The sequence below is a fragment of the Haemorhous mexicanus genome, chromosome 12 (genome assembly GCF_027477595.1).
Source record: "Haemorhous mexicanus isolate bHaeMex1 chromosome 12, bHaeMex1.pri, whole genome shotgun sequence".
Lineage (NCBI taxonomy): Eukaryota > Metazoa > Chordata > Aves > Passeriformes > Fringillidae > Haemorhous > Haemorhous mexicanus.
In genome coordinates, this window is record NC_082352.1 from 16,243,069 (window position 1) to 16,267,597 (window position 24,529).

At 50.2% G+C, this 24,529-nt stretch overlaps 3 protein-coding genes across 5 annotated transcripts in view; all 3 read right to left on the reverse strand.

Moving 5' to 3' along the window:
• The window catches only part of NLRC5 (NLR family CARD domain containing 5), a 34,081-nt gene extending 32,720 nt beyond the window's left edge, over nucleotides 1–1,361 (reverse strand). For 2 of the 3 annotated variants that reach the window (XM_059857345.1, XM_059857343.1), the window contains exons 1-2: nucleotides 1,233–1,361; nucleotides 819–992 (exon numbers count right to left, since the gene is read on the reverse strand). The gene's annotated coding sequence lies outside the window, so the exon portion shown is untranslated. The remainder of the gene's footprint in view (nucleotides 1–818; nucleotides 993–1,232) is intronic. The other variant, XM_059857344.1, reaches the window with a different exon arrangement.
• A 2,174-nt stretch (nucleotides 1,362–3,535) lies between these two features.
• CETP (cholesteryl ester transfer protein) lies at nucleotides 3,536–11,971 on the reverse strand. The gene is made up of 16 exons (XM_059857346.1): nucleotides 11,767–11,971; nucleotides 10,686–10,800; nucleotides 9,784–9,918; nucleotides 9,011–9,081; nucleotides 8,493–8,580; nucleotides 8,330–8,399; nucleotides 7,988–8,048; nucleotides 7,303–7,394; nucleotides 6,910–7,089; nucleotides 6,454–6,504; nucleotides 5,957–6,124; nucleotides 4,532–4,599; nucleotides 4,371–4,413; nucleotides 4,214–4,283; nucleotides 3,792–3,877; nucleotides 3,536–3,697 (listed from the first exon to the last, which is right to left on the reverse strand). Exons 1-16 carry the CDS (start codon nucleotides 11,966–11,968, stop codon nucleotides 3,623–3,625), a joined length of 1,575 nt encoding a protein of 524 aa, XP_059713329.1. The 5' UTR covers nucleotides 11,969–11,971; the 3' UTR covers nucleotides 3,536–3,622.
• Nucleotides 11,972–17,370: 5,399 nt separating this feature from the next.
• Nucleotides 17,371–24,208, reverse strand: HERPUD1 (homocysteine inducible ER protein with ubiquitin like domain 1). The gene is made up of 8 exons (XM_059857348.1): nucleotides 24,049–24,208; nucleotides 22,841–22,918; nucleotides 22,680–22,754; nucleotides 21,532–21,653; nucleotides 20,924–21,046; nucleotides 19,948–20,295; nucleotides 18,991–19,096; nucleotides 17,371–18,400 (listed from the first exon to the last, which is right to left on the reverse strand). The coding sequence occupies exons 1-8, from the start codon at nucleotides 24,178–24,180 to the stop codon at nucleotides 18,233–18,235; spliced, it is 1,152 nt and encodes a 383-aa protein (XP_059713331.1). The 5' UTR covers nucleotides 24,181–24,208; the 3' UTR covers nucleotides 17,371–18,232.
• Between the last annotated feature and the right edge of the window lie 321 nt (nucleotides 24,209–24,529).

Sequence of the window (24,529 nt, forward strand, 5' to 3'; positions counted from 1 at the left end):
AAAATTAAACCGAAATGTGAAACTCCCTGTTGCAAATCTACCAACTTCTTGCCTGCTCTGAGGGCACAGAGCACTTACCAGAAGCCCAGAAACAGAGTACCAGCCCCAAAACCAGTGTGGGGGTGACCAAACAACAAAGCTGGAGGACAATATCCACTGCCTTGATTTCCCCACATGCTAACTCACCACTGTCCCCAGGCACAAAGCCCTTCCTGCCTTTCGGGACCTAACGACACAAAAGAATGAGCAAAAATGAAAGTAAAACCATCTGGGAATTCCCCAACTGAAATGTATCCGCAGTAAAAACAGAGAAATTAGCAAAAATCTAAAAATCTATAGCTAGGTGATAATTTAGGTAAAGCATTTGAGGAGTAGTCCAAAGAAATGGCACCCAGGGCAAGCAACAATAGTTGCTGGAGTTAGTGAGGTAAATTCTGACTTAGTTATTCTTAAGGCACTTTCAATGGGAATATTTCTATTCACATGCATAAATCCAATTATTCTGGCACATGGAGAAATATTTAATTACCTCTTCCATTATACATAAGAGGAAAAAACAAGCTGCTTTTCCTTTGGAATAAAGACAAGGTTTAAGTGATAATGTAGCAGATGTGAATGATTAAATAAAAGATCCCGTGTCATGATAAAGCTGTGTGTGCAGAGATCTCCAGATCTAATCGGATGGGCTGCAACAATGAAATGTTATATTAACATTTCTCTGAAGGCCAGGGAAGCTGCATTGGAAAACCAGACGGAGCCTGCAGCCGAGTCCCAGAGAAGGCAAGATGGCACACTGTGCTGTGCCATAATTCACTTACCAGAGAAAAGAAATACCCAGATCCAGCAACACCCGTGTCTCCGGACAGAAACACTGCCCTGAGCATGGCGCAGCCAGTGGGGGAAACTCTGCAGAACCGGGGCTGGATGGAGGCGGCCACGGGGACACCCGCCAGGCTCTGCCGCACTTTGTCACCTCCTGGCCCACCTTGTTCCTGGAAGCACATGCCACCAGCTCGGCTGAAGTTCGGACTCCAAGACCTTGGAAGTTTTTTCCAGCGTTCACATCCCGCTCTCTATCCCGGCTTTTCGCACAAGACATGAACATCTCAGGGCAGGGGAGCAGAGCCAGACCTCCAGCCCCAGCCCTCGTGGGGTTCCCAGCACGACGCCTCCTCTCCCCGTCCCTCCCCGGGATGCCCAGCGCGATGTCCCCGCTCCCCCGGAGCGCTCACCTGGCCCCTCTGCGTCCCCGCGGGCAGCCCGGGACAGCGGCGGAGCCCGGGACAGCCCGAGACAGCCGGGACAGCCCGGGAGAGCCCGGGACAGCCCGGGAGAGCCCGAGACAGCGGCCGTGCCCGGCACAGCGGCGGCGCTCGAAAGCGAAAGCGGCGGCGGCGGCGGCGGCGGAGCGGCTCTGCCGGGAAAGCACGTGGGGCTGCGGAGCCGGGATGGGGAGGGGAGCTGCCCCCGGATGGAGGAGAGGCATGCCCTGGGAGGCAGCGGAGGCTTTGCTCCTTCCTCCTGGAATCATTTCGTTTGGCGCTCTAAAAGAAAAGACCTCTCACATCAGCGAGTTCAGTAACTGAGCCCCGCTGTGTTCCCCGCTGAGCCGGGTACCCAGGAGCCGCCCCCGCGCACCTTTTGCACAGCGCCGGGGATGAGGATTTCACCTCTGCCCTGGGCAGCCTGTCCCCGCTTCTGGTGAAGGCATTTTCCCTGACAGCCAACCTAAATCTCGCCTGTTGTAACTTGAGGCAGTTTGCTCTTGTTCTGTCACTTGCTACCTGGGAGAAGAGACAGAGCCCCAGCTGGCTCCACCCTCCTTTCAGGGACTTGGAGAGTGCCAAGGTTCTCCCTGAGCCTCTTTTTCTCCAGCTGAATCCTCGCACTTCCATCAGCTGCTCCTCATCAAACTTCTGCTCCAGACCCTTCCCCAGCTCCCCTGCCCTCCTCTGTCCCCTTGGAAGGGCAGCCCAGGCCCGTCCCCACTGAGCAGCCCCAGTGGGGCCCGGCACCTCCACGGCAGAAAAAGGGGGCTTTTCTCCTGCCATTTCCTTTTTGTTATTGCTCACCTCTCCTGTGGGATGTCATTTAAGGGCTGTGGCTTGATGGGAGCCAGGTCCCCACAGTCCTCAGCAGACATTGCTGTGCAGGGAGTGAAAATGTCACCTGAGCACTGGTGGCCTTAGAGCAGGAGGGAACACGGACAAGCCCTTGGCTGGTACTGAAACAGATGGCAGAGGCAGTGATGGGAACAGGGTGAGAAGGGAGGGAGAAAACTGCCTGCTACCCCAGGGCTTCTTCCAGGGCACAGTCAGTCACAGCACAGCATCACTCCCTTTGTGTCCCTCAGCTCCTGCTGTCCCAGGGACACAGCTGGCTCACAGGACACACTGCTGTCCCAGGGACACAGCTGGCTCACAGGACACACTGCTGTCCCAGGGACACAGCTGGCTCACACCTCCCTTGGCTGCCATGGAGCCCATGAGGCCCCTCCAGCCTCCCCCCCCACCAGCCTGGGCACCAGGACCACTGAAGGGATGACAGCCCAGCAGGCACCCAGAACAGGGAAGGGCCCCTGGTGCTGTGGGTGAGAGAGAAGCAGGTCAGAGGGACCTGGCTTATATCCGTGGTAATGCAGAGGGAGCAACCACCATGCCCAAGGAGCTCAGGAAATGGAGCCCATCCTGCTACCAGCCTCTTTCTGGGACAAAGTTTAATGCTTTTATACTGCTCTGTGGTGGAAGAGAACATCATCTCTACCTTTGGTAATGTGATCACCTTTACATGTGTTGGATTTATCACCCAAGATCTCCTCCAAGTGAAAAGACTTTAAAAAAAAAAGCATGAACTGGTACAGGAAAATAACTGAGCCACTTGAGATAAATTATTGCACTGTAGTAGGAAGGAAAAGGAACTTGATGCTCGACTAGACACTTTAACTTTCTCTTATAATCTCTTTCATTTCCTTATAATTTCCAATGCTTTTTTCATCTTTGCTGTCACTGTCTCAACAACATGGCCATATCAGTTTGGAACTCTCCACAGAACCATCAGGGTCTGTAAAGAAATTACCCTGGGCACAAGATCTCTGTTATTGTGCTGCACTGCAAATTCACATCCCAGATACTCTTTCCAGCCATATCCAGGTCTTTTAGCATTACTGGTGCTAAGCTTGTTTGGAGTTTGGTAGTATCACTTGACTTGCTGGATTCTGTCAAAATCAGGAGGCTCGTGGTGGAAGTAAAACCCAGGATGAGAATGAAAGGTGCTGTATTTCTAAAATGTAACAGAGATGCCAAAAGGTGGCACAACCCATTTCTGCTGCCTCCTGAGATGCTAACCCAAAGCCTGTGCACTTTAAGAGCCCAGGCCTGACTCCTAAGAACACAAGCCCTTTAAGGATCCTGAAAAAATAGCATGGATTGAGGTGCAGACTTCCAAATCTTTGCAGAAAACAGGCTCCATGGAAGCACAGTTGCACAGAGCCTAGAGCATTTCTCAGGAAAAGGAAATAAAATTCAACCAAGAGTGATTTAAAGCAGCTCATCTTTTAATTGGTCCAGACACAATTTTTCTGGTTGTACACAAGTTCCTGTGCTCCTCTGTGAAGGGATGAGCTCTACAAACCTTTCTCAAGAAAATTAAGAAGCAAATGACTTGGGAAGCCAAAGTCAAGCTGTACAATTACATACCCCTAAAAAGTGGGGAGAGAACAGAAAATGTTATTTTAGTTCTTGCCACAGTCCCAAAAGGGCTTTGAGAGCTGGGTAGTTCTGAGCTCTGCTTACCTTTCTGGTAATGATCTCAGGATTTATGATATCAAAGAGATCAAGCCTTTTGCTGTTCAGCAGTGAAGTCAGAGCTGATCCAATGCCTGTGGAATCAGCAAACCCATCCAGTTACAGGGATGTCCATCCTGGCTTGCTGCCTGTTGCCAAAAGCTAATTGTGCCTCAATGTCCCACGACCTTCAGCCTGACAGAAAACTCACTTTTCCTTTCTCCCAGCCTTTTACATGGGGTTCCTCATTCCCCAAGTGTATCCAGCAGAAATTTCAAATATATTTCAACAGAATTTCAAACCACAAATGTGGCTCCCCCCCCTTCCCAGTTATCAGTGTTATTGATGTATTTTTTCAGCGTTCAGGTTTAGGAGATCTGATGTCAGACAATTTATGGAGCAGGCTGGCACTTCCCCAAACGAAAACTCACTTGAAGTTACTTCTGGAATGCCAGCAACCAAGATCATATTCTGCAGGAAGCTTTGTATGGATGGGTCCTCCTGAAAACCAGAAAATTCATACAAAAATGCTTTAAAAGACATTGTTTAGCCTCAAATGGCTTAGAGAATACTTTTTTTAGGACTTACCCCACTTGGATCAGCTGTGCATTTAAACACTTTAATCTCTACACTGAAGGGAAGGGGAAAAAAGGGGAAGAAAAGTCACTAAGTGCTGCAGAGATCCTCTTTTTGTGCTGCTTTTAAAGATGGGCCAGAAGAGGCAACTCTCAGGAGAGCACAGTACCAACCTGGGGTCCACAGGCTGCAAAATGAGTTTCTTGTCTGCATAGGTAGCTTGGATGGTGGCTGTGATTTCCTGCAGAGAGAAGAGCAGCAGGGTTCAGGCATAGCCTTATAGCAAGGAGCTGCATTTGGATATTTTGGGTTGTTTTCTAGGAGCCAGAGTTCGACATCCTTTTGGCTTTACCTCCAGGCATTGCTAGAGAAGGCCAGCACTTTCCTTCTCCACTTGCATGCTATAAACTCCCCCCTCATGCCCACAGCCTCAGTCTCTGGAGCTGCAGGCTGGCTCATCCACTGAACTTCTGCTATTTTGTAAATCCTGCACAAAGATGGATCTGGCTTTGGAGGGTGCTGTTTCCCAGTGACATCCATCCCAACATCTGACTGGATGTAGAGAGAGCAGCCTCAGGGCTGCCACAGGTAATCAGTCCAATGCAAACCAAATTAAAAAAAGAATGCAATTTCTGATTTCTGGCCACTTAGGCTCATTGTCTTGCTGTTGTCTGCATGTAAACATTCATTTAGGAGGAACATTTTGTGATGCAGTTGCGGATCACAACCAGGGTTTCAGCAGTCCAGGATCTCATCCTAGGAGGCACAGTTTTGGGGATCACCTCTAGTCCAGTGCTTCTGCAATCCTTGAAATGTATTTCAAGATATCATTTGGGGCATAAGAAACAGCCATGCCTATTTCCTTTAACACCCTGCTAGCATGGAATACTTGCTGAGAGAATTATTCTCAGCTGTGGTTACACCTGTAAAATTGAGTGTGCCCAACCCTGAGGCAGGGATTTGTGCTGGTTCTGTGTCTGTCTCAGCCCAGAGCTACAAGACTGGACACAGTGCTTTCCTGTGATGTTAACCATGACAGGGAACCTGTTGGCATTTCTTTTTTGTGCTTGCTTAGATTCACTGTTTGGGGTGAAACACAGTGTAATCAGGACCCTTCACACAGGCTCTCAAGAGAAAAAAGTTATATTTTGAGTTTCACATTCTTCAGAGCTCCATGTCTATTTCTGACACAGCTATACTCTTAGTGTGGACCTGAGCTAGAATTTGGGTACAAGGAGAGTTCAAAATAAATACATTCCCCTGGTGCTTTCATTCTCTCCTAAAGCATCTCAGTGGCACTACCCTGTGTCAGAGAAATGTTAATGGGGGCTCCTCAGAGCTTTCTGCTGCTTTCACCACCTTGCACACTGATAGTGGGCTGGCCTAGCTGAGGGGGCATTGAGCCAACGTGGTCACTGTCACCATTTCCAGCCTCAAAGGAACACATGGGAGCGTTGAAAGAAACTGATTTGCCTTCTCCACTTGCCATGGGTTAGCCACCCACCCTTGCCAAAGGGCTCCCTGCACACCAGGGATGGTCCTGACTTGGGACAGGGCCTGTCCCAAGGTCTTCACAGCCAGGAGGTGCCAGAACTGACCTTCTCCATGTACAGGGCCACCAGGGGTTCTTCTCCTGCCAGGAGGATGCTGACCTCCACTGCTACCGAGGACCTCACAATTGTCCCTTCAGGCTGAAAGGAAATCTGGGGCTGGCTGAGACTCCACACCTTGGCCACAGAGTCATTGTAGGAGGTGCCTTGGAAAATCTGGTCAAAGAAGGAGCAGAAGATGAGTCAGGCTTTTTCCATACCAATTTCATGCCAGCTTGTCACTGCATTCCTTTTGCAGTCCCCAGTTCCTCCTCCTGTTCACACAAGCCCAATAACTCAGCCAGGCTTTAAGGAAACTGTGCCAGCATGGAAGATGGAGAAATCCTCCTTGCAAAGCACAACTGCTTCTCCATCAACCCCTCTTTTTCTCCATCCACCCAAGACTCAGATTGCAAAGGGAAGGACCCAAGTTGTTACAATGCAACAGAATCTATTTGAAATTTCTTCATTTGGCATGCAACGCTTTGAATAGGACAAAAAGTTACCATCTGCACTGCCTTCCTCTGCACTTCTGTGTCTTCCATCTCAAACAGTTCCTTCAGAAACAAACCAGAAACAGATTGTGAAAAAACAAAAGGTTGTGGTTGCTCCTGGTGCAGGCTGGACAGGCCAGAGCACTGAGGTGGGGGCTGTGCCCAGGGCAGGACACGGCTGAGCTCCCCAGCTCCCACCCTTTTTTCCATCCCAGTGATGCCCCAGAAAATCACATCCCTCTACAATTCAGCAGACAAGTTTCCTGTCAGCTGCTGCTATCCCTCCAAGGAATAACTCTGCCCTCCTGATAAGAGGGCACCAATTCCAGGACCCCATGAAGGGACTGACCATAGATTTCCACCTTCTGCAGAAACCAGCTCTCACCAAAACACAGGATTTAGAGAATTGTTCACTTTCTCCCCAAAATATGATGTATGGGGTAAGGAGGGCACCCCTCTGGGACTGACCTGGAGTTTCTCCCCCGTGAGGTTCAGCACCAGCTGCCCATCCAGGAAGGCTGCAGCAGCCAGGGAGCTGAGGCTGTGCTCAGCCAGCCAGAAGTAGAGCATCCGGGACTCGGTCAGCAGGGACGGGGAGAAAACAGAGTCACTGAGCATACTGGAGTTGTTCTTGTACACCACAGTGCCCTGGGAAGGAAAACAAGGGGGTTGGTCCCAACAAGCAGCAGGGAGACAGGAGAAAAGCCAACACCTGCATTTCCATGGCAAGGCAAAGGCCTGGCGGGACACAGCTGGGAGCAGGTTGGCATCAGTGCCCCAGCAGAACCAGCCCCTCCAAGCCCTCCAGAGCACAGCATGGCCAGAAAACCTTTGGTGTCTGAGCAGCCTGGGGTACTTTACCCTGTGGTGGGATTCTATGTATGTTGCTTTTATGACAGGGTCTGATGCGAGGGAGATGTCGACAGCGATGTCCTTGTCCCGGACAAAATTGGCTGCAGGAAAAAACACAAAAACTTCCCACCAGAAACAGGACCTTAAAGAGGGCTTGTGGCAGTCACTTTTAGGGCTTGGTACAGGTGGTGACAGGGATGTTATGAAGGAACACAGGGGTGGCACAAGTGTTCCCACTCCTTTGGATGCTAGCACTGATCCTGCTACAGCTCCCTGACCCTGTTTCTTCCCTGGGAAATTGGGATAATTATGCTCAGTTTTACATTGCACTCCTTTTCCCTGATATTTGGGAGTGGAAAATCTCCAGATGGTGTACAGCCTCATGCCTAATACTGCAGTACATGCTCCTGTTCTAGCTAACATTGGTCCTGCAGCATCCTGCACAGCTGATCAGTACTTACTGAAGAGAAATTCTTTATTAATTGATATGTCCTTGAATCTGAGTAATCATCCTAAAAGATCCACCTGATGCAGAAAAATCCAAACATAACATTACTAAGGTTTATTTTGCTGTTGCCTGAGGGCTTGGGATCCCATACATATTTTTGAAGGACATTTTTGATGCATGTGGCTACCACTCAAACATTAAAAGCTGCACATAAAAAAAGAAAGCAGAAAAACCAAGAATATTTACCTGCTAAATCAATTATAAAATTTGTCAGCGTCTGAGCAACAGCATTTATTTCCTTGCACACCTACATGAGGAAAAGAGGGGGGAAAAATTAGGGGAAAGGGTAGGATTTTGCACTGTAGAGCAGAGCTGAGCCTCCTTGAGGTCTAGGGGCTGTTGGTCAGAGTCCCTGGACAGCCTCAGGGTCAGCAACAGCTCTCACTTTGCTCAAGCTGCTATTTTATTGTGGAGTCAATTTATTTGTCATATTTTTCACGAGCACTAACATGTCACTGCTACAGTCTTGTGGGCAAGAAAAGTGTGTGGCATACACAGAGCTCCCCTCAGTCCACAGGCTGATCTTACCTCCCTCTTGAGGACAAGCTTCAGAGTGAAGGAGATGAAATCTGTGAAGAGCTGCTTCAGCCAGCCAGGCCTGTGCAAGACAGAAAACATAAAGGGGTCTGCACATTTGGGTGGGTGGCGTTTGGGGACAATAAATCTCAATGTTGAAAGGGGTCAGACTCACTGCTTGTCTCCTTGGAGGTGAAGTGTGAGTTTGTGGAAAGCCAGGTAGCAGTCTGAAGCATCAGGAGTCACCTGGTCCTTTTGGCACACTGCATGGGATGAAAGGAAAAAGAAAAAAATCCCAAAAAATAGCTGGTTTGTTACTGAGAGGAGAAGGCAGAGTGCACTTTGCAGACAGTGCAGGCCTGGAGCTGGAGCAGGGCATCACTGCAGAGTGCCAGCCAGGACTCCCCACATCTCCCAGGGGATGCTGCCAAAAGATTCCAGACCCTGCCAGGTTGGGGCAGGTGGGGCTGCCTTGCACCTGGATGGTTTCTGCTCACAGCTCCAGCTGAGCTGGTCTGCCAGGCACCCTTCTTCAGCTGCATACCTGCCAGCTGCCCTAGCTCCTGCCAGCAGAGACTCAGCTGTCCCCTGACATGACCCAGGAGAACCTGGACAGTACATGCAACCCACAAACCAGACCAGGGAGGGAATTTATTCATATTGCAAAACGTTTGGGTACTGCAGCATACTTACTCAGATTGATATTTAGCTGGAGATCAATGGAAGAATCAATTTCAAAATCAACTGAATGAAAAAGCTGCAAGCTGTAATGGCAGAAGAGGGGACATTTAGGAACCTGAGCCAGGAGCAGCTTCTCCCTGACAGACGTGGACTTTATAACACCTCTCACACGTGTCCTTGCACTGCAATGGGCCAACCCCCAGCACACCCCAGCCCATCTCAGACACTCTGGCTCTAAATCATTGCAAACTCCTGCCTCAGAGGCACTTAGGAGCATTAACCCTCCCTTTTTTATCCACTCAGAGTTTGCAGAGCAACAATGCAGAGAGACTCAGTCAACTCCTGTGCTTTGGCCATCTGGTCTTGTCATGCATAGTGAGGACAGAGAGGCAGAAAGCAAGATGGGGCTGAGAAGCATTGCTGGAGTATAAAATCCTGTCTCAGGCAGTCATCAACACAGCCATGGCCAGAGAGACTGAGGAGAGCAGCCCCACTTGTGCTTTGCTACAGCCCCAGGGGCAGCAGCAGGGCTGGGAGGGGAGAGGGGCAGCAGGGCTGGGAGGGGAGATGGGCAGCAGGGCTGGGAGGGGAGATGGGCAGCAGGGCTGGGAGGGGAGATGGGCAGCAGGGCTGGGAGGGGAGCTCAGCAGCTCCAGCCCCATGGGCCAGTCCCAGGGACAGCAGCAGGGCTGGGAGGGGAGCTCAGCAGCTCCAGCCCCATGGGCCAGTCCCAGGGACAGCAGCAGGGCTGGGAGGGGAGCTCGGCAGCTCCAGCCCCTACTCACAACCAGGCCCCGGCGTAGCCGTAGGTCAGGGTCCCTTTGAACAAGGCTGTCACGTTTCTGATGGAGATGTGGATGGCACTGTCCTCCTTGAGCTCCACCTCACTCCTCTCGATGGACAAGTCATTGACCTGGATGCTGGAAAAGACAGAAACAGAGCTCGTCCCAGCCCAGAGCTGTTTGCTGGGATTGTTTTGGGTTAGCTCCTGAGGAATGGCATCTCTGAGGGACCCGTGCCAGTGCCAGACTCTGGAGCTTTTGCAAATCCCAGGGCCAGGTACAAGGACAGTGACAGTGATGCTTGTGCTTCAGCCTTGGTGCACTGTGCAATATTTGGATACAAGGTTTTGGAATGATTTAAACAGGAAACGTGGAACAATGCAACCTTGTTTTATTGCAGTGCTCTCTGCAGCCGTGGTCATGGCTGGAGGTCTGTTCTGTGAGTACACCACTGGATTTGTGGTCCCCAAATAAAAGTGAGTGACACAGAGACACCCAGCCTGCTTTGTCACAAAGCACAGCCAAGTGACATCCTGCTGACAGGGGTGGCTCTGGCAGCCTTGGATGAGTCCCCTCTGCCTCTCAATGTGCCTTGGGCACCATCTGTCATCGGTGGCCACAGGTGCCCCAGCCCACAGGGACATTACTCCCCATCCCCATTGTCAGAAACGAGCTCTACACGCTGCCTTCCCACTCCACTGAAAAAATAACTCTTAAATAACACATTTTTTAGCAGCCTAAACCTTAACATGCAAACTGTCTGCTAGGCTTATATCCAAAACTGTGTCTGCCCCAGTCCAGAGCTTTGCCTTCACCAGGAACTGCTGGATCAAAGCTGCCTCCAAGCAGTTTGTGGTCCCCTGTGTGCCCCATCCCTCCCCTGGCACAGACACACAGGTACTCACTCGCTGAGCCCATAGGCCACCCTGCCGAGGAGCCTCATGGACCTTTCCCCGGTGATGTTTGGGAACTGGGCGTTTCTGAAGGCTGCCTGGATGACCTGGGCTGTTTCCCGGTTCACTGTCGGTGGAAGAAAAGGGCAGAGATGTCAAACTGCAATCTGTCCTGGCTGCAAAGCCAGACCTGCACTCTGGATTAAAGCACTACAGAAGGCTTTTATCCGAGGCATTTGCGTTGCATTCAGGAAGCGCTCGCTAGAAGTAGTTGCAGAGTAAATTTAAAAAATTAAAAATCCCTAACTGTGACAGCTGATGGCAGCAAGGGGCAGCAGCTCGACAGCCACCAGTGGGAGCTGTCCCAGGGAGTGGTGGCCAGCTTTCACACACCTCAGGAGCAGATTTTGGAAAGGGCAAGGCTGTGCTCATCCCTACACCTCACAAGCTGCTGACTTTACCCCAGCGCTTTGCTTTGTTTCTGCTTACTTGTATTGCAGTCAGCTCTGGGGTCTACAAAGAAAAAATTCTGAAGAAGTTTCAGAAGTGCCCATTTCCCTAATGCTTCACAGCCCAGTCCAGCCTCAGCCTCAAGCACAGGCTTGTACAAGATTTTCCCTTACAGAAATACCCTCTGTTAGTTCAGCCCAGCATGAACACATCTTTCTCTGCATGTACTCCTGTCGGATGGGACAGGACAGAGATGTTCCCACCCTCACAGAAGAATAAAGTTCTCCCCCTGCCTGTAAAGCTCCCAAACCCTTGCAAATAAGCCCACAGCAGGTGAGAACCTGTTTCCCCCCTTCTGCATACTGACCCCAAGAGATGAGATTGCAATGAGGAGAGAAATCAAGCACACATTTGTTCAAGCTCTTTCATCACACCAAGCCCCAAAGGAACAGCACTGAGTCCCGTGGCTGAGGAGAGGGGATGGGAACAATTTTCAAGCTCCTTTGCCTGCTCATGCTTTAACCCATGCTCCAGGCAGGTGTTTACACAAGAGGCAGAGAAGCAAGAACCCCCTCACTGAGCTGGTCTGCCGCAGATTGCTGGCAGAGCTGGGGCAAAGCCAGCCCCAGGAGCAGGCACTTACACAGCAATGCCGCGGGCTTGGTCATCCTGCAGACGATCCCCGTGCCTCGGTAGGGAAAGGGCCCAAACTCGCAGGCTGCTGCTGCGTGGACAAGCCCTAGCAGGATGCTGAAGGTCCCCAGCACCATCCTGCCAGCCCAGCACATCCTCAGCCAGAGCTGAGAGACCAAGTGATTCTTGACGGAGGCAGAGGCTGCTTTCATACCCCCCGCAGAGCCCACTCGAAGCAGGACATGACCTGCTTCCTCCACTTATCAAACTCATCACACATTTCCTAATCTTCCTATAGTTTCCTTAACACCAGTCCTGCTGCACGCTGCCTTCCTCCCTCAGCAGGAGTCTGGGCTGCAGGGCTTGCTGCTCCTGCCAAGACTGCTTTAACTCAGGACATGGACACACCAGGGCGGGTGGAAAAAACTGGAGGGGGATGGAGAGTGGAGGAGGATAAAGTCAAGGGAGCAGCCTCACATGCTGCCTCAAGCCACTTCACCATTTTTTCTTCATGCAGAAATATTCCTTATTTTGTATTCCTGCAGTAATTCCCCAGCAAAGCCCTGTTTGAAAGGTGCCTACATCATTCACTGCTCCTGCTTCCACTGATTTTATACACACTGGGGGGAAACTGAGGCACACTCCTGGGATGGGGGAGTTTCTTGCTACCATAGGGTGAACCCACTTCTCCCACAGCCCTGGAAAGCTCCATGAGCTGGGATACTTTTTGCCTCTTGTCTGGGTTGGTGAGCAGTCTGATTTGCCCCCATGCCTCTGAGGCAGAGCTTTCCATGCACCCAGACTCTGAGCTGCTGTTTGGAGAACATCAGAGACCCAGGCTGGCATTCACTCCTTGTGCACACCTGCCCTGTGTGCCACTGTCCTCCTGCACCTCTGCTGGGCCCCTCCCAACCCCAAAACAACCCCCAGAACAGAGCAGAGCGGGGTGATTTCAGAAAGGAGGCTCACGGCAGCTCCCCTGAACCTCTTTGCCAGAAAAGGCTGAGGGAGAAGGACAGGTGAGAACTTGGCAGCGCCGCAGGGGCAGCCTCAATGCCCTGAGCGAGGCGAGGTGCCAGGCTCCCTCCTCTCCCCGGCAGATGCCTCATCCTCCCTGGGCAGGGTGAGCACATTTCCTGCGGGGTCCCTGCTGTCCAGCAGCCCCCACCCTGCCGTGCTGTTTTCTTCCTGAGTTGAGAAAGTGAACGGCCTCGGGTACCCCGCGGGAGGCACTGCCGGTCACTGACCCCGAGGGAAGCCGAGCATCTGCAGCTTCCTCCAGGCTCCTCCAGAAGAGCAGCGTGGTGGCCGTGGACAGACTGCCTGCTGCCAGCCCAAAGTGCTTCATAAATGAGCAGCTAAGTGTTGGAAACACAAGGTACAAAGGCAGCAGGTGCTTGAGCAGCAGAGCTCTCACAGGGCATCATCTCAGCTGCCCCACCATCCCCACTGCCCTGGCCAGGAGAGCTCCCCCCGGGCAGCTGCACAGAGCCTGGGCGTGTTACAAAAGGAGTGGAATTCAAGAGGATTTAACCATCTAACAGCTCTGTTTTCTGTCCTCTCCGTTTAAGGGGTGTGGGCACAGTGGCCAATGCCTGGCATAAAGGGAATCCTGCAGGTCCCAGGAGGCCACAACCACTCCTTTGCCCAGGGCAGCAATTCACATCAGCATGGAGGAAAGGGAAAACTGGCACTTTGACACAGGGCTGTTTGTCACCAGGGTAGATAAAGGCACACAGTCCGAGACCCCAGCCCCACTGTGCTGGTCCTGGTAGATACAGTGCATTCCCACCCCCCTTAGGGGCCAGCCCCCCTGCCCCAGCACGGCTGCAGAGTCTGCTGTCAGCAGGCAAGCAGAGCTCAGAGAAAAGGTGAACAGGGAACTGCTGGGCATTGACCTCCAGTGGGAACAGGAAGGCTGGAGCCTTTCTGCCTACAATAGCAAAAGCATGTGGAACACAGAGATGCTGTGAGCATCCTTGTCCTGGAGTAACCAGGCAGAGGCCAGGGCAGCAGGGACACCAGAGCCCACCCTCCTCCCAGTGCAAGGTCAGGCTAGGACAAGTCAGGTCAGATTTAAAAGCCTAAGGAAAAGTTAATTTTGGCTAGCAGGAGGCAGGGCAGGCTTTAAACCCCAAGGAAAAGTTAAACATCCAAGCTGCAAAGGGGAGGCTGGAAGATGTTTTGATAAATACTTGCTGTGCAAGGCTTTATCTGAAGGCCGTGCACGCACACATGTACGCACCACCTTGCTGTGGACTGTCCCATAACTGGGGTTGTTTTTCCCCACGTTGTCCAGGGCAGAGGTACAACACAGTGCCATTAATCTTTGTGCTGCATTGACCAAAACATTTGGAGTAACCCTGCAGATGCTTCCTGAGAGCCTTCCAGGTACACTGGCTGCACCCGTCAGCAGGATGGGCCCAGCAGCACTGCCAGGATCCAGCTGCAGCTCAGCCCTGGCATGGCAGCAGGGCCAGCCCAAAGACCACTGCTCCCATCTGTCCTAGATGTTTATAAAATTGAGACAAATCACATTGAAACAAGATTTGTTTTATCAACTAGTTAAATCAATTAAAGCTATGCAACATTTGAATACAGATTTGTGATGCCAAATGAAATTGGTATTACCAGAGTTACTCTCAAAATTTTAGAGAGCAGGAGCAACTTGGAATCCACCATCACAAGAGAAAGTGAGGGCTCTCAACCTCAAGGACTGTCCATGGGTGATGTCCTGATCCTAGGGGAGGGTTCCCCCTCTGCAACTCCAAATTCTCCTGAAGCCAGCTCAATTCCTTCTCTTCTGTATCATGCATAACAACCTCTAAAAAGGAAAAATAAGCTGGCACACACAGGTAGCCCTAGGTCAGCCCAGGCTTTTCAGAGCTGAGAGTGCCCAGGGCAGCTGGGTTGGAGCTGGAAGTGCAGCCAGCTGCATCTCTGTGGCACTGACCCTGGGCTGGCAAATCCAGGCTGAAAGAGCAGCAAATACAACTTTCAGTGCTATTCTGAGAAACTGGGGAGGTTCTTCTGCAGCACAGGCCACAGAGCAGACACAAGACATGGGCCCGACACTTGCCAGGATTTGTCCAGCCCAGGCAGCTGAACATGAACTCCCTGCAGGTTTGTGAGGGGCTGCCACACCATGGTTCACCCCCATGACATCACTCCATTTGACATTCACACCACCCTGAACACCAGCAGGCATTTCAAGAGCTATTCTGGTGCAGCAGAAGGGCTGGAGGGAGGTGATGAAGATGCAGCTGGCACGTTTGGTAACACTGAAGAGACTCAGTTTGTGTGCACTGCTTTGCAAATGCCACCAGAGCCAGAGCTAGAAATGGATCACAGCACAAAGAGCAGAGGGAGGCTGCAACACTCAGCTGGGCATTGCACAGCTCTTGGGATGCCCAGGCTGCTGGCAACAGGGACAGCAGGAAAGTCAGTGCATAAATGAAACAGCTCTTCAGAGAAAGGGGAAACCACACACACAGACACAGCACCAGCACCAGGTGACCTGCCCAGCAGCAGCCTCATTCTCATGAGCTTTATGTTGCCAGAGCTGAGGACAGGACCACATCCATAGTGACAAACAGGACTTGAGTGGCTCCCCAAGCAAGCAGCCTGTTAGGAGCTGCCACAACAAGAACAAAGGTGTCTGAGAAAAACAGGTTGTACATTTTTCTCTGACTTGTTTCTCAGCAGGGACCCAGAACTGCTCTCAGCTAGAGCTGCCAGAGTGTATCAGGGGACACATTGCAGAGGAGCTGGCTTTGTCCTTGGCTCACTTTGCCACCCTGTGGACCTTCAGAGGACTTTCACTGCCACAACCTGCCTGCTCTGCTCTCGGAGCCCTACACAGTGTATGCTGAGCAGGTCGGGTGCTGCAGCTCACATGCAGAGGAGCTAAACCAGCAGCAGAATCAGAGCCTGAGGTGTGAGCCAAGGCAAACCCAGCCTCCTAAACCCACAAGCCTCAAGGCCCCTTCTGGTCTCTCAGCTTCTGTCCCAGCAGAGGGGACAGCCTTGCTCTGGAAGATTCAAGGTTTGTTTGCCTTATGTCTGACCTGGATTCCCTCACTTTCAGGGCCATGCTCACTGGCACCCACAGCTGGCAGCCAGGCCCTGTCCCCTTCCTTGCCATCCCTCCTCTCATTCCTCACTGCTTACACTGACATCTCTCCAAGCTGAGCTGCCTCAGCTCCTTTCATGCCTCAATTGTCTCTGCTCTGCTCACACCCCAGTGCTCCTGCCTGGGTGCACACCTCTGGCAGCTGCCTCTGTAGGATTACACAGGATTTACTTCCACATTTTGTGTCCTCTGCTGCAGTCACAGCCCCCCTCCACCCCAAGAGCAGAGGTTATGCATTTCACAGAACCATTAAGGAAATCTCCTCTAAGGTCCAGGACTCTCACTCCATCTCTGCAGCATTAGCTACACTTCATTAGTTTTTCAACTAGGTTTAAATCCATCTGGCCTGCTCCTGGGAACAGCAAAAACTGCAAGACAACAGATGTTTTGCTGTCTCAAATTTTCAGACTAGAGATTTCACAAGTAATCCAGCATTATGTGCTCATTGTCTTAACCATATCAAACCAGTTTATTTCTGTCCTGCTCAGACTGAGCACAGGCACAGCTCAGTTAATTTAGGCACTGAGTGAGGGTTTGCTACACCCTGAGGGACAAAAACCCACAATCCACAAAGCACCCTTGATGTGGAACACACCCAGTGCAGTAGCTCAGGTGAGAGCTGCTGCTGTGTCCAGGGTGGGGGAGTGGCTGTCACCCACCCTGTGCCTATCACAGGGACACAGACTGTGAGGTTGGAAAAGCCTGAGGATGCCTCTTTTTGGGGGAGTGCAATTCCCAGAGCAGCACCAGACCATTATCCAGGCAAGAAAGAGTGGGCACCTCCTGCAGGAGCATCCTCAAAGGCTTTTGCAGGATATATCTGGGGCAATAACACTGACCTCCCCTCAAATGATTTCATTTTAAATACTTGAAAATTATTTTACCACTGTCCCACCCATCCTCCAAGTCCCCAGCAAACTGAAGATACAGCAGAACAACAAGCCTGGAAAAGAACTTGTTCAAATCAAAACCAGCACCAGGATTAAGTGGATTCCACAGGTAACACCAACAAACCATGTCCAGCATTAGTCTGATCTGACATGCAAGACCAAGCATTACCTGCTACAACTGCTGGTCCCAACTGATGTGTGCTGGCCCTGCCAACATCCTCAAATTGCCCTGCCAAGGGCAGGCAGCAGAGGAAAAGAGTGACAAGTTCCAGGGGTGGCAGCTGTTCTAGACAGCACATTTCAAGCCAAGTTAAACCCTGAGCCAAGACTGTGCAGCAACTCCACCACGAGTCTCAGGCAGGGTTCAAGGAGCCCAGCTTCCCAAATACCTACAGAATTGCCCATTTCAAGATGTCCATGGCCTTTCTCTTACCAGCTTTCCATGAGCAAACTCACTCCAAACTATTCAAGGCATTTTACCTGCTGAAGAACACAGCTGGGCAAGGAACTGAGTTAAGCACCTTTTCCCCTCATATCCCAACTCCCTCATCATGACTTTTCAATAAAAAATAGGCAAGAACAGACCCTGTGCTTTAGAGGATATGTACAATCGTGGATATAAATGCCTGCAAATTTTATTGCAATAACAGCCCTTAACCATATCAGAAATTAAAGGGAACACAATGAAATAATGAAATACAAGAGGAGTTGCACTGGAGTGAGAATGCAAAGTTGAATACAGGAATTAGACTTTGCATCCAAAAGCAGTGAAGAAGTTTACATTTTGCATAAGTTTTTGCTAAATATATTTATACCTGAACACACTCTTCCCCTATGATCTGGCAGCAGGGCAGAGGGGAAGGAGGAATTAAATCTTGAATTTAAACTATCCGAATTCAGCAACATGAAATTTAGACTGCAACTCCACTGAGGTAATTGCTCATCCACATCACCATCTTACAGTCCTCCACTTTGTCCACCAAGGAGATTGCACAATACATTCTCACAGGGAAATATTTACAAAGAAAATCTAAAATATTGAAGCAATTCAACAATAGATCTTTCCTAAAAATCTGCTAATGCATATCTAGCAATTTTTGTTTGAGATCCTACACTCAGTGTAATTAAAACAGCATTTGAAACATTCCAACAGGAATCACATTGCACAGAAGAAGCAATTTGCTTCCCTAACATTTTTGCACACCCGATCAGAGCCTGTGCCTTTAGTGCACAAGTCCACAATGCCAAGCCTCTATGCTATGGAACAGAGTTCTTTGGAATGAGGACAAGCATCTCAGTCCCTGGGCTGCAATGATGCAAGGCTTCTTGCAGCTTTATTTGCTCGCTCAGAGAAAGCCAGAGGAAGTGCCATCTCTTTCCACGCCTGGTCTGGAGTTGGTGTCTGCTTCTCTCAGGTGTCCACTGCAGTTTCAGACAAGCAGACTGGTGACAAATCAGTTACGGGTCAGTCCAGGCCCTTCTGGAAGGAGGGAGGCAAAGAAAGTCTTGAAAAAAACCCACACCGTGCTCACGAGTGAAGGGCTGGCCTGCTGCAGCTCTTGGAAAGCCTGTCCCTCATCAGGAGGTGCCTCAGACTCATTTGTTCTGCCTCCATTTTCCTCCTGTCAAAAGAAAGGATATTTGGTGAAGAAGAATTTCAGAGACATAATAGAAAATTCTGGCAAACTGTGGTTTTGTTGCCAAAAGGTCACTGTTCAAATATAAAATTTTTCAAGTAGCCCCAGATGCAAAGTCAAAAGCCCAAGCTGCACATGGACACTACTGGTTAACTCACACTGGTGTCCAGAAACACTGTCCAAGACAGCCATCAGGCACCAGATCAGGTGAATTATGTATTTATAGCTAATTAACTTTCATTGACATCAGAACTGTCAGCTTGAAATGAAAGACTCAAACTGCTTATAGAGACAAATCCTACAGAGGTGTAGCCTGAACCCTGCCCTCAGTTACAGCCTGTAACAGACCACTTCCCACTACCACTTCCTAAAGGACAGAAGCAGCTAAAAGATCACCAAAATATTTCAGGTTAACTAAGGAATTTACTACACCAGTGGAGGACTCAGGTGGTAATTATTCTTCCATAGCACCTTACAGAAGTTTCAAGAAAAGATTTTTTTCTAGCACACAATTATTAAACCAAAAGCAAAAACTTCCCAGGGTTTCATGGTTTAAAAATATAGCATGACAATACCTGAAAATTATTGTTCTGGTCCTGGTTTAGAGCAGCTTGAGGAGGAACATTGCCTGGGAAGGGCTGACCTGGTCTTCGCCTAAATGGGAACCGTCCCGCATGGTGCCTGGGGAAGAAACAAATTAATTAATTAATTAATGCTGTTTCAACATTACTCATCCTGCAACACAACAGCTGCACATCTGACTGCTCAGAGCTGCTGGCAACCATCAGTTAAATTTAAGGACTTTCAGTGGAACAATAAACTTTCAACTCTCCAAGTCTACATAGATGTTGGAAAAGCTGCTCCACTTTTAACTCCTAGACCTACAGTTCAGACACCTACATCACTTGTTCCACAGGGGATCAGAGAATTTAAGAGGAGAGATTATTTTTCTCAGATAAGACATCCCAAGCATAGCAGGTGAGGGTCCATCATCTCTGTGTTTTTTTGCTAATTATATTCCCCCACACAGAGTTTCAAAGGCAGTTCAGGACACTCCACTCAGTTCAGCAGGTCTGCTTTCCAGAGGGGCAACACAGAAGAACTGCATGGATGCATGACTGGAACAGCAAGTGAGTCTCTCTTCTCAGACTTCAACCACTAATTCCCCAACAATAAACTGTAATTTCCCACACTGAACATAGAGGTTTGTCTGCTCCGTGCTGCTGAGTCACTGGAGCTTTACAACAGGGGCTCCCTTGGTTTCAAGCAGTTTTCTGAAACAAAGACAGCCACACCAGAAACTGCAAAACCCCAGTGAGATCAGCCACACACTTGATTTAATCCAAACATAGGCTTAATTATCATTTTTCTAAATACTGAATTATACCAGGATATAGAGGAGTGGTTTGCCCTTTCCAGGTCCAAGAGTCCTATGAAGCTTAACCACCAGGAGAAGCTGAACTTCCTGAGCACAGAACTCAGTACTTCAGGGAAGCCCTTCTGAACAGCAAACATTAACACCATCCACTTACAGATACATCAGAACAGTGCCACCCATGACGAGGAGGAGTCTGCTGATACTGGAGTAGAAATAGACCATGTTGACAAAAACATATAACAGTGTTGCTGAGTAGAGCCAGTCCAACCAGTCTCGATTGCCACCCTCCTCATCCTCCTCCACGAGGGGCCCCCCTTGGGCATTCATCCTCAAGTTCTGGTCAGCCACTGCATTAACCTGAGCAGCAACATTCTGGTTTCCAGGCTGGTTTTGGGCAGGAAATGGGTCTGGGAGAGGAGCTGGAGGTGTCACTGGTGCCACTGGTATCTCCTGAGAATGCCGTGCATGGGATGGGTCAGCAGATGCAGCAGTAGAAGCCAAGCTGGAAGCACAGAACAAAGTACAGAATGAGGCTTAGTCAAATCCTCTCACTCCACACAGGCCCTGTGTGTGAAAGTCTGTCCATCTTTAGAATTAGAGTCAAATCACATGCAAGTAGAAAGCATTAAGTTTAGAGGCTACAGAAGCATTATAAACAAGTTTTAGTTCTACCCACAACAACTGTATAGTGACTTCAACAAATCAAACCAGGCACCCTCCCCTTTATCAACAGTAACGTCAACACTTCACAAAACCAGCTTAGAGCAATCTGCAGGTAGTCTAAAAGCCTTCTGCAAGTCTCAGCTTGACCTATCACTGATGTCCAGTCAATGCTGTACGCACTTTGAGCAGTCAAAAAAAAGAACAAAGGCTCCTCAGCAGGATCAGATTTACTCCAGAGACACCTGCCCTCCCAGTGAACACTCAGACAGGCAATGGGCAAGATTCAGAACCACTGGCCTGAACAGCAGCAGAGCAGCACAGCTAGGGGTACACTCCCACAACATTCAGCACAAGTTATGATGAAAAAGTCTCCAAGCACCATCAAAAGAGGAAGAATTGCCAGGAGCTCTTAAATTTCTTGTATTACAGTTTCTACTTCCTACTGGCAGCTTGAATAGAGCACTTACTATTGCATGTAATACTGTCTTGCATAAATCTGCTGGAACCAGGACATCTGAAGCAGGCTGTAGGTTGTGTAAGCAGAGAAGCCAGGAGCCACACTCTGGAAGGGATGCTGAGTTGTTTCCAGCCTGGGTCAAAATTTGAACACATTCATTAGCAAACACTGGACTAACAGCAGAAGCAATTTATTACAGAACAATGTAAACAGTTTCTGCCATTTTGTGCACCCCAATACAAAATTAATTCTTCCTTCTAGACACCTCTTTAGGTATTTTTTTTTTTCACACCTTCTAGACCCACATGAACAATGACTTTTCTTCCTAATTAACAGAGCAATGCATTTCCTTTAGATGCCACATCCTTGGAAGTGCTCAAGCCAGGTTGGACAGAGCAACCTGACCCAGTGGAAGGTGTCCCTCATGGCAGAGGGTTGGATTAGATGGCCTTTAAAGGTCCCTTCCAAACCAAATTATTGCATGTCACTAAAACTTTTATATAAAGCCTCATCATATGTGGCCCACGTTCTATGGATTTATGGCAGTATATGTGGCATAAGGAGTTGGCATCCAACACAAACACACCATCTTAAAAATGTACACAAAATTGTATTTACCCATTACTGCCTTCTGCTGATGACTGGACACCTGAAGAGCTCCTCGACCTTGCACTATTTGAGGAAGACACATTTGATTCCAGCCTGGCTTCTGATGGTAACTTGGGCTGATCAGCTTTAACCTACAGACAGCAGGGCAGCCAGTGAGGTTTACTCAGGACACCACATACACTTTGTGCAAAAAGGCTGCACCCTACAAAGTATGCCCTTGTTTTAACATCCATTCCTGCACAGCACCTCTCAGTGCTGCCCCTGCCCGTGGGCACCAAACCACAAGGACCTCTATCAGTATTTTAAACCTCCTGGAACCAAATTGCTGGGATGCAAAACTGATTTTATATTACTCTTCCTTTTCATAATATCCATACTGTATTTGTTACTTCTTATGCACACATTGTGTCCACCTGGTTATAAAAACAAAATACAAAAAGACACTTTGGCTTTTTTCTATGGCAAATTTGTACTTGCACAAACTGCTGTACACAGTTCAAGAGATGTCCTGTGGTGATACATCTGTCTAACACCCAGCCAAATCTGGCTGATATCTAGCAACCAGCAGGCATAGGTAGGGTTAGCTCACAGTGCCTTTAATGGGCAACAGAAACATACCTCCAGAAACCTTTGCCTAGGCACTTTAAAGAAAAAATGAGTTTGGCCATTTGTACTTGAGAGCAGTCCCTACTGAGCTCAAGTACTAAGGCTGAGCAGAAGCCAGAGATGAGTCATTAATGGGAGCAGTTTGTGTGTCTGCAGTTCTCAGCCTTCTTCCCTCCCCACACACATCACAACCACTTCCCCCCACTTCTCTTCTGACCACAAGCTCAGTTTGTGCAAGATGCCTGGGACACAGCAAATCATAATCTATTTAATAAAATTGAATCTGCCAGAGGGCATTTCTCCCCTGAGCAGCACATCACAACTACATCTTTCTTCCCAGATACCATGAGAATCTTTACTGATGAACTGCAGAGGCAATCTTTTTACTCAGCTTAATCCAAATACATCTCACACTCCCAAACAAATTATCACAAACTAATACTGCTGTTGCACTAATAGGGAAAAGGGAACTAAAGTAAAAGGGAACTTGAAAATGCTCATGCAACACTTCCTTGTTTTCAGTTAAAAGCCCAAGATTCAAGTTCAATTACCTCTGATTTGGTTCCTTGCATATTTGCAGGAGTCTTGAAGTTGTATACCAAATGAAGAGCATGCAGCTCCCCATGCTGAAATATAAGGGAAGATCTGTTTAAAAAAAAAAATCCCTTCTCTGGATATATTTCAGCACATCATAAAAGACACGTTTTTATACCTTTGGCAACAATTCTCCCAGACAATGGTGATCAAGCAGCAGCTTCCCAGAATAAATCAGCTTTTGGTCCTCTTCAGGCTTTGAAGAGAGAAAACAGGGAATAGGATTACATGCTGTGCCAAGCATTGACCAACACAGCTGGTGGAGAAAGACACAGAGCTTGGAGCATCCACATACTAAGGTGCACCTCTAAATTCAACTGAACTTATGAGAACAACTAGGATATTATCGAGCTGCAAACCTTGAGTAAAGAATTTGGTTATGTGCTACATCTTTTACAGTCCCAACAAAAACATTTGTATTTCTTAAAAACAGAAGTTTGGAGTTCCATTTAATCTGATCAGCACCAGAGGTGGTGTCAAGTCAATCTGTTACACCCCATCCAGTGGGACCCAGCTGCTCTCCATGAGGAGCTGTCCCAGAGCACCTGGTGGAGCACATGGAGCCTGTTCCTGGTAATCACCACACTGCGAGGGAAAGCATGGCAAAGCACGGGAATCAGGCCTTCTCCCAGCCAACTAGTGACAGGACAAGGCAAAACAGCCTAAAGTTTGCAGGGCAGACTCCAGCTGGATATTATGGAAAATTTATTCACTGAAGGAATGGCTAAACATCGAAATGGGCTACCCTGGGAAATGGAGTCACTACCCCTGGAACTCTTGAAAAAATGAGTATAGACACTGGCATGTCACAGTGTAGCTCAGATATAGCTGCATTTGATCAAGGCTGAACTTGGAGGTCTCTCCCAAGTTTACCGGCTCAGTGAAGGCCACACAGCATCCCGCGGCAGCGCAGCCGCTGCAGCAGCGCTCCCGTGTCCCGCGGCTCGGGGGGCAGGCTCCCCGTGCCCCGGGAAGGGCGCTGCCCGCCCGCCGCCCGGCTGGGTGCGGTGCCCGGGCGCGGCTGCGGTGCCGCGGGCTCTGCCGTCCCCGCACACCTGCGGGACGCGCCGTGCCGGGAGGGCGGTTAATCATTAACCGGGCACAAACCAGTCCCAAAATAGCCCAAGCGCGGCTGACGCAACCGGGACCAGGACATCCCGCGGGGGGCAGGTACCGGTCCCGGAGCCCGCGAGAGCCCCGCGGCAGCTGCCGCCGCTGCCCCGCGGGGAGCCAGCCAGCCAGCCAGCCCGCCCGCACCACCCACCCACCCGGGCTGCGCGCAGGGACCCCCAGCGGGGCCGCGGCAAGAGCGGACTGCACACTCACCGGCGCGTCGGGCAGGAGCCGGCGCAGCTCGGTCTTAAGGCGGCGCACGGTCCAGGCAGGCCGGGCGCTGAGGCGGAGGTCGCCGTGTCGCTGCGCGGGGCTCCGGACCAGCAGCGACAGCTGCTCCTCCATTGCGGGCGCGAGACGGGCGGTGATTGCAAAACCTCCCCGGCCAGAGCTTTATAGGGGCCCGCCCCGCCGCAGGGCCGCGGTGGCTGCGGCTGATTGGTCGCGATGAGGGCAGGGGCGGGGTCTGACACGTGGGCCAATGGGACGAAGCCTCGAGTGCGGCCCCGTGGGGAAACGGGGGCGCTGATTGGGCGGTGCCGGGTGAGGGGCGGGGCTACAATGTCACCCCGACGACCGTGACCCGCCCCGCCCCGCCCCGCCCCGCCCGGGCCCTGGGGGCGGAGCCCATGGCCGGCCCGGTGCCGATCTCCTCCGTCCCTCCACCACCGGCACCAACGCCGCTGTTAGCGAT